The sequence below is a fragment of the Papaver somniferum genome, chromosome 4 (assembly GCF_003573695.1).
Source record: "Papaver somniferum cultivar HN1 chromosome 4, ASM357369v1, whole genome shotgun sequence".
In the NCBI taxonomy this organism is placed as follows: domain Eukaryota; kingdom Viridiplantae; phylum Streptophyta; class Magnoliopsida; order Ranunculales; family Papaveraceae; genus Papaver; species Papaver somniferum.
Window position 1 is genome coordinate 161,125,593 of NC_039361.1, and position 9,237 is coordinate 161,134,829.

Sequence of the window (9,237 nt, forward strand, 5' to 3'; positions counted from 1 at the left end):
CGGCTTCTCCAGAAGTAGAAGTTCAGATTTTTTGCTTCACAAAAAGTCGACTTTTCTGCTTCTAGAAGTCGTTCTGAAATTCTACACCCAAACTGACTTCTTGCTTTTTAAGTTACTTCTGGATGTGTATTCTTTGCTCGCATCATAGCCTGTTTGGATGCAGAAGTAGAAGTCAGAAGTGCCTCTCCAGAAGCAGAAGTCAGAAGTCCAGATTTTTTGCTTCACAGAAAGTCGATTTTTCTGCTTCTAGAAGTCATTCTGAAATTCCACACCCAAACTGATTTTTTGCTTTTTAACTTATAGAAATCAAAAAGTTACTTTCGAATGTGTATCCAAAGGCGCTATCAAAATTTGTGATCTGAATGGACTTTGAGATTTGATCAACACATTAACATTTATCAATAAATTCAATTCAAAAATAAACTAGTTGACGATTTGGATGTTTCAAACTTTACAAAAGGGAGTATACTTTGAAAACTAAGTTGCCCCTAGTGCTACAGCTTGGAGCCCCCCTGTCCCTCTTGGTCTCTTTCAAAAAAATTCTCTCGCTTACCAGAGGGTTTTCATGTCTCTGTAAGTCAACTAATTTGAATAGAGCTCGCAACATTTCATTTTGACTTTTTATCCCTCGGGCTCTGATCCTCAGTAGTTCTATGCTAGTGTGTCACACTTGCAATATTTGTGGTACCTGGATGCTAGAAAAAATTACTGAAAAAAATTTAAACTTTACCAACTATGAAACCACTCTTGGGTGATCATTGTTTACATATAATGATTTTCTAATTAATCCATCTAAGTGTGTTTAAACTAGGGCTAATGAATCATAATCATGTATAAGCATAAAGTATGTTGATTATGAAATTCTATTTCCTCACCTTAATTGATGGATGAAAAGTGAAAACAGATTTTCCTTTAAAAACAAGTGAAGCTAGAAGAGATCTTAGTCATACTTTCCGGACGTCTCTCCAACCTTTCCATCATTAGTTGGAATGACACCTCATGGCTATACTGGACAGCTCAAACTACTTGGCATGTCATGCTAGTTTCCAACCCTATCTAGTATTAACCTTAAAAACAAGCCATTAAATCATAAACTGGCTTTAAACAAAAACATAAATTAGCTTACACTAAACATGTATTTCTTTTCTTCTTCTTTTCACTAAACATGTATTAGTTCAGACTAAACAAGATTTGTTGCGCAAACCATAAAAAAAGTCTAACAGAAGTGACTTGGATACTGAGAAGAAAAAAAATCCTAATATCGCTGCCAGTCTTCTGAAGGCCATTAATTAGTAGCTAAACTGATGCATCACCCATCTCTGTTTGATGTTTGTTGATACTGAAAAGAAGAACGCTGCTAGTCAAAGTCATGTCTTTTTTATGTCAGAAATTGGGCCAACTGGTCCTGCAATGAGATAACAGCAACTATTAGCTTTTAATGAAGATACATGAACAAACAAGCAATTTGTATTGATAATCATTAAAATAGAAAACACTAGGTTCAGATCACCAATTTTGATGCGAGCAAAGAATAGCACAATATAGACAAAAACAAAAATTAGAGTCAATTGTCTAGGGGAATTGGCGATGCACTCAAGGATAGGTGCAGTTTTAGACTATTACTAGAAGAAAAAGGCAGCCAATGACAACAGTGTTTCTATATGTTAACGAAAGCACTTGATACAGATCCTTTACCAAATTCCAAACCTACAAGGCTAACAAACATGGGTCCTTCATGCAATTACTTTCAAGAAAAGACTCTTTTGGAATCCCATTTGAGAATACAATTTCCTCATTCACCTCATCTTCCCTTGTTTAACTCACTCCTAAATTCCTAATAAACAGGGGAGTCTTTAACTCACTCCTAATTGACGAGGGAATCTTTAACTCGCTCCTACAAAGGCTCTTTTGGATATCCCGTGCGAGAATACAATTTCCTCGTTCACCTCATCTTCCCTCGTTTAACTCACTCCTAATTAACGTGGGAATTTTTAACTCACTCCTATAAATGCTCATCATCTGAAATGCATATTGCAACATCAATGCTCTTATACTGGTAAACATTTAGAATCTGGGTGAGGAGAAGCATTTACGAAAATTCTAAGGAGTAGTAGCTCAAACCTTGATTCGGAGACGGAGCAACGGAGTATTTGGCTGCAGCAGACATATCCTCGGTAGGAACTTCTCTGCTTGAAGTGGATGGCTCATGTGTCCCATTATCCTTTGAATCTGGGACGGAGTCTGTTGACATTCCTGAAGTTTCATTTATCTGCTAGAGAAAGACATCAAATAACAAATAAGATATAAGGATCAATATAGCAATGGAGTATTGGAGTGAATCCAACTAGCAACCAACAGTTGAATAGCAACCACTTTTTTTTTCCATATGTTTTTTTCCTTCTTATCAACCATTTATGTGATAAATGTGATAAAAAAAAAATCGGTACTGATCCTACAAAGCAAATTCCATCTCAAACACCGTGTGTTCCTCATGTCAACGCTACCTTTGGGACTCATGTAAAGATCTTCTAAGGTTATTTGCTCAAATTATAGTGATAAGTGATAACAACCTATGGTAGATCAAAAACCGAACACCCATCCATAAATCCAGACTCCAAAATGAAACACAACGATAAGTCAACAGCCTCAGCCTAGGCTCATACTGATCGGTTCCCTTGGACCACAATACAGTTGTCGAAAATAAGTTGCTGCAAACATGGTGGAACTTAAAAGATAAGCATCATGCAACTAACCTTACGGGGTGGAGGAGCACCAGGGGGATTTGAATTGTTGGATTCAGAAGCAATATCAGTTTCTGTCAGGGAATCTTGAGATGTAGACTTCTTCCCATGAGAATTATCACCAGTTGTTTTTAACTTCGGTTGACATCCATTCTCCACACGAGCCTCCTCAGCCATCCTTTGTAATGACGCAGGATGAGTTAATGTCAAAAAAGGTAGTTTATATACATTTGTATATACATATATAAGCAGGAAAAATAAGCCAAAATCCATAAATACAAGATATGAACAAAAGCAAGGTATATTCTTACCCACTCAGGTTACTATTAGCTGAATCTGCAAAACCTTGTTTGTAGGAGAAGAGAACCCCTCGTAGAGGTTTTCCATTGATGTTGGTTTCAATTGTATATCCATAGCGAAAAGCTTCAGTGACCTTGGCTTCAAACATCTTATCATTACAAGGCTTAAATTCAATCATTGTCGAGTTGTTCTGCTCTGCTGCAAGTCGATGAAACTCATTAACAAGTTTATTCGTGTCATTTACTTTTATCCAGATTTGTAAGAACTTGTACTTTCTTTCAGCTTTAAAGATAACTATTTTCTGAAGGCATCCTAACCCCACTTCCGAATAGTCCAACAGTAACTTTCGACCCAATCATATAATCAATCGGTTAAAAGGAACAGAAGATACATAGAGAATGGTAAAGACGATATCGAATTAATGGTGGAATTGATTCTCACCTGCTGCTTGACCATAATATGGCAACGGCATGGTTCGAGACATTTTAGGAAGTGTCACCTGTTTGCGTGTCTCTTTGTCGTTTATCTGTAAGCCAGTCGGAAAACATTGTTCTTGGCACTTTCTCTTCAATTCCTTTTTGAGAGATAATTTTTCTTGCCTCTGATCATCTTGCTCGTTCTCCACCGACAATTCTATAATATTACCATTAAGAAACCGCAATAGAGCACATGTTACAGATGTCATTAATTCAAAGGGTATAACCAAAATTAAAGCGCCAAAAAGGAATAAAATAGATTCAAATCATAGAACCACGAAGCGCCAGAAGGAAATAGCTAAACCTGTATGCAAATAGTACATGTCATCCAGTGCCTCGAGATGCTCATTGCAACCACCGATGAAAACAAGAACACCCTTTCGGATATCCAGACAATCCCCGGCAACAGAAAACCTGGCAGAAGGCCCTTCACCACTAGCTACTAACTTGGTCCAATTTCCACTCTCTGCTTATACACAAAACACGTACATTAGGTTCAAAAGTCCAGAAGCATGTCCAGAGAAACAAAAAGTACTGTTTGAAATAATAAATATGAATAACTGGTTGTTCACATGTTAGATACATTAAATCCAGATTAAGCAATCCAACTTCCCAACCCCTCTAACAAAACAAAAGAATCTCAAATGGGAAAACATTCAGCACGCTCCTCTTATAGACTTGTACAGACAAATAAGAGCTGCAAAATTCCAAACAAATTCTTCGTGACCCAAATTGCTTGTGATCCAAATCTGACTCATGGACAAAAGTATGCCCCCGTGACCCTAAAACTGCCACCTGACCTAAAATTAACCCCGTGACCTGGAAATTCAAATTTGTTTAGAAACCAAGATCTGCCTCATGACCTACAATTTACCATGTGACAAAAAATCTGCGTAAAGCTGAAGATGATTAAAACAGATCAAACTGAAAGTACAGTAATTATTATTGATTGGGAAGATGTAAATAAGTTAGGACCGGACCTGGACTTTACTGCTGTAGTATATATTTTATTGTTTACATGATTGTTGTATTTGACATAACCAAGGCAAGAAACCTGTCCTACATTAATATGTCGTCAAGTTTAGCTTCTACAATCTCAAATTCAATGAAAATTTTCTTCCATTACAAGGAACTAAATGGACGGACTGACAAGGTGACTTGAAAAATTGTAACAAGGACTATTTTGAAAAAAAAAATGTAGCAAAACACTTGCACCAGGTTTCTCTTTATAACCCTAGTTTCCCAGTAAGTTTCACTAATTTACCACGGAATCTTCTCAAGACTGCCATGTTTTTCAGACAAATTGGATTATAGTCAGTGCACTATCTTCTACAGAGTCTTTCAGCTTGTGTTCCTCATATTGACTAGATTCCAGAAATTTATCACAAAGACCCCTCAAATCAAGCTTCTCCAACAAGTGTAATAAGCTGGTTCTATAACTTTTGTCTTTTGAAAATGAAAGAAGACATAATTTCATCATAAAAAGTTTCTCAAAATGCTAAATGTTTGATAAAAGGTAATATCCAACTCCCTCTCTAAAGGAATGAAAAGGCTAACAAAAAGTAATGATAAATTTCTACATACCCAAATTTAGCACATGAAGATCATCGTAAAGATTTCGGTCATCTGTAAATCCACCAAAGATAAACAAGTGTTTCCCCAGAGCAACAGTAGAATGGCCTGCACGTGCAGGTAGTATCCAGCACGCATTGCTTAACTCCTTCCATATAAGACTATCTGTTGAAAACAATAAGAAAAAGCTTGAGAAGAATGAAACTGAAACAGATCAAACTTATGAACCATATTATATTATGGGTCAAAAATCCAAGTAAGAGAAAATCATATGAAAATGCATCATCACTATTTAGAGTGCCAAGCGCCGTTAATGTAAATCAGTGACCTGTATCGAGAATATGAACATCAGACAAATAATAATCTGACGCATCTTCACCACCGATGACTACAATTTTGTGCTTCCATGCTGAACAAGTGTGACTATCTCGTGCAGACGGTGGTGTTCCAGACGTTACAGCACGTCTCCATACTAAAGTCTCTGCAAAAGTCAGGAAGGAAAAGGAGTTTAATAATATTTCTAGCTATCCTCCTAATACCATCCAACTTAGCACACAGCTCTAATGTGGAAAGATGATAACAAATTTCAGTAAAACTTGCACACTGTGTTAAGCCTGTAACATACAAATTTTGGTGTAGAAATAACTAAAGCCGAAAAAGAAAGAACCTCAGCAATAAAGGGTCGCAAAAAAGGACCTACGCGTCACATCATTTCATCCATAATCCACTTACCCATGGTCCAGGTAATCAGGTGACACGTACCAAGAGACAAATAAACTCACAGAAGGCATTCATCATATCTTCATGCTTTAGTCTTAGAGCATCTCCATAAACAAAGAACTTACCAGTATCCAGTATGTAGAGATCATTATAGTAAACTTCAGATGAATTATCTTTTCCACATCCCCCAAATATAAAAAGTCGTTTGCCCACTAGTGCAGCACTATGCCCTTCACGTGGCTCTGGTCCTTCACCTCGTAAACTCGGAGTAATCCAAGTACTGGTGGCTATTACAGAGACAAAATAGTTTACCAATCTATAGTTACATTAACGAATTTGATAAGAAAAGAAAAAGTATGACAGAGATGGGATGTTTTTCAAACTTCAGGACCAAAAGCATGTGAACATTTGAAACAAACATTTCATTTCTACTGCAACTCAATAGAAGTTAATTCAACTCTCTTTTTCTTTTTCGAAGGAAAAATGACATTTCATATCTAATGCAACTCAATAGAAGTTATTTCACCTCTCTTTTTCTTTTTTTCGTTCGGAGATAAAATGAGTTAGTTAGTTTATTCCTCTATAACACACACATGAATGAAGTATATTGCATGTATGTACTATATAACTCGAAAAGGAAACAGCTCTAAGATTAAATGTAAGTGAAGGGGTCTTACAAGTTTCGAAAATATGCAAATCTCTTAGTGGAACTTTCCCATCTGTACCCCCAAAAATGAAGAGATTGTCTCCCACAGCGGTACAACTATGACTGTCCCTTGGAGAAGGTAGATTCCCCTTCACCACTGGCTTACTCCATGTCTGTTTAACTGCAAACATTTCAGAGTTAACAAAATCAACCAAATGACTGATAAAATCAACGAAATGAAAACCTAAAAACGAAATGTACAAAAAGAAACCCTAAATAGACAAAGGAAGATTGAAATAAAACCTAAATACGAACCTGTATCGAAGATGTGAACATCATTAGTCTGGCAGTTATCCATTCCATAACCCCCAAAAACAACCAGAAATCTCCCACCTCTAATGGAGTTGCATGTATGACCCCATCTTTTACCAGGACCTGGACCTGATTTCCTACCATCAACAGCAACACTGGTTTCTGCTGGGAATCTATTGCTCAACTGTAACTTTTCCCACCTCATTTTTGTTTTTTTGAACAAAAATCAGGAAAAGGGTGTTTTGATATCAAGTTTCTACTGCTAATAAAATCAAGACAAAAATCAGATTTGGGTTTTCTTTTAGGGGTAAAGTAATGTTGGTTTTTTCAATTTACATTATGAGAGAGAGAGAGAGGAGGAGGAGGGTGTTTAAGAGAATCGCTTTTTTTTTTTTAACAATGACTACTTATTCAACCCGTTGTAACATACGAGGAGGTGGTTTCAAATTAAAATCTTTTTTTTTTTTTTTTTTTTTTTTTTTTGCATAAACGAAAAAAGTTTAATGAGCGACTAATTTAGAGATATGCCTGTCTCTTCCGTTTTATTCTATAAATTTGGCTTGAGCCATTGTTTTTTTGAAAAACAGACGAACAACAAGTTAGTTAATATGATTTTAATTAAACTATAATTCAGCTGTTCAATGAGGACAAACGTATTAGGATACTTACCAGTTCTTCGTTGGACAAACAAGAGTTATCACGTTGAACTATCCATAAAAATTTGTATAATGTTTGAAACTGTACCGGTGAATGCAAATTTTAGTTCTAGGCACTTGTTGTATCTTATATATTCATTTTGCATTGCCACAAACCTTTGCAACACTCTTCCCCATAAATGGTCATTGTTCATGCTTCTCGTTATATTATGTATCCAACATCGAACAAGAGTAACATCTTCTTCCATAATAAAGATAGGGACATCCCTTCGGGTGCAGTGCATATGTGATTGAAATGGACCATTTTTAAGAATATTGAAACAAGCTTCGTAAGGAAAAGGTTTGTCGTGAGTTTCCTCCAATTATCCAGAGCTATTTGAATTACTTCAGTTTCAGTGATACCTATGAATTTTTCTTGATCAATTTCACATACATGATCAAGGAATAACGTGATTAATTGAATGAAAATGAAGATACAAACCAAGAGCATCACGGTTTCCGGGGTTTCTCGTTTCTGAGATGAACATTATAAAAATGTTCTGCCAAAAAACGCGCTGGACATGTCTTGATCGCGTATGATATTTTCTACCCTATAAATAACATAGGCTTTGCATATATCTAGATCCTCTTCTTTAGTAAATTTAGGACCACAAATTCTAGAAGTCAATTTTTTTTTGGACAACTTTTAGCACAAAAGTTTGAGAATGAAATATTAAGATAGATAAGATGTGGTTTTGGAGTTGAAATTGTTTGAATTTTATAGGGAATGGAATAGTAGACGTTGGATGAGACTAGCCGTTGTCGGCTCAACCAAGGCCGATCGGCTCAATGTGAACCGAGATAACGGCTTTATTATAAGGGTCATACAAAATAATACATTGTAACAAATATTTTCCAAACACTGCCACAAACATTCTCAACCAACACCATGTTTTCTAAAAGCAAAGGAAAACAAATTGTATGTGTGGAAGCAAAAGAGGATTTTCCATTATGTTTCATGGATGACCATAGTCTGATGCAATGTCCTTGGATGTATTAAAAATATCCACAAGTTGGTTGTTCATCTAACATAATGGTCACTGAATTGCAACTAGAAAAGCTTAGGTATTTGCAATGTCAATATCCTAACTTTTTTGAAGAACCAAGAATGTTAACTGATGCTATGAAGGAGCAAAAAGATGAAAAGGTAGCAAGAATCTTGAAAAGCTTGAAACTTAAAGTCAGGTTGAAGAAGCCACAACACAAGTAATAGTTGTCTAAAACACCTTGATTTTATATCTATTGTTTGGCTACGGTGCCAACTCCTGGCCACGGTTCCAAAGCCATGCCGGCCATGCCTCCATGCCACTGGCTGCCAAACGGAAGGTTGCAACAATCAACGACTATCCTTCCTCCTGAGATGCAGATCTTAACCGTACAAACTTTCCACCAAACGACTTGTGGCAACCTTTGGCTACGCTTCCAAGTCTTTGGCCACGGAACATACTTAGCCATGCCAATTCTTTGGTCACGACACCAAACCCTAATTATCCATGCCAAGAGCATGCGCCAGCCATGCCAGCACCGTGGCCACACCACTGGCTACCAACGGAAGATAACCACAATCAACGGCTAACCTTCCTCTCAAGATGCGAAATCTCGGCCGTTGAAAGTTACCACCGAAACGGCAAGCCTCTCAATCTTAACTTGCCAAACAATAAAAACATGCTACACGTTTTCCACGAAGACACTCGAGACATCAAAACATGTCACAAACTGGGGGATGCTCATCAGGGTATTGGTCTGGCGGTTTACAACGTGCGGCGTACACTACG

At 36.9% G+C, this 9,237-nt stretch overlaps 1 protein-coding gene across 3 annotated transcripts; it reads right to left on the minus strand.

Moving 5' to 3' along the window:
- Positions 1-1,032: 1,032 nt before the first annotated feature.
- On the minus strand, positions 1,033-7,142 carry LOC113271775 (kelch domain-containing protein 3-like). Of its 3 annotated transcripts, none has more exons than XM_026521688.1 (11): positions 6,771-7,142; positions 6,487-6,636; positions 5,935-6,096; positions 5,418-5,570; positions 5,102-5,254; positions 3,822-3,983; positions 3,483-3,674; positions 3,053-3,236; positions 2,754-2,919; positions 2,122-2,272; positions 1,033-1,405 (listed from the first exon to the last, which is right to left on the minus strand). In XM_026521688.1, the coding sequence occupies exons 1-11, from the start codon at positions 6,970-6,972 to the stop codon at positions 1,368-1,370; spliced, it is 1,713 nt and encodes a 570-aa protein (XP_026377473.1). In that variant the 5' UTR covers positions 6,973-7,142; the 3' UTR covers positions 1,033-1,367. The 3 variants fall into 3 exon arrangements, with proteins under 3 accessions (XP_026377473.1, XP_026377471.1, XP_026377472.1); XM_026521686.1 differs by having other exon boundaries at positions 3,053-3,239; XM_026521687.1 differs by having other exon boundaries at positions 2,122-2,269; positions 3,053-3,239; positions 6,771-7,140.
- Positions 7,143-9,237: the final 2,095 nt, after the last annotated feature.

What these genes read in the sequence shown, in the direction of transcription:
- LOC113271775 (XM_026521686.1), bottom strand. Translation starts at nt 6,972, where the DNA reads ATGAGGTGGGAAAAGTTACAGTTGAGCAATAGATTCCCAGCAGAAACC. An exon ending in TCTCTACATACTGGATACTG is followed by an intron (nt 5,571 to 5,934) that starts GTAAGTTCTTTG and finishes TGACTTTTGCAG; the next exon opens with AGACTTTAGTATGGAGACGT. An exon ending in TGTTCATATTCTCGATACAG is followed by an intron (nt 5,255 to 5,417) that starts GTCACTGATTTA and finishes TGTTTTCAACAG; the next exon opens with ATAGTCTTATATGGAAGGAG.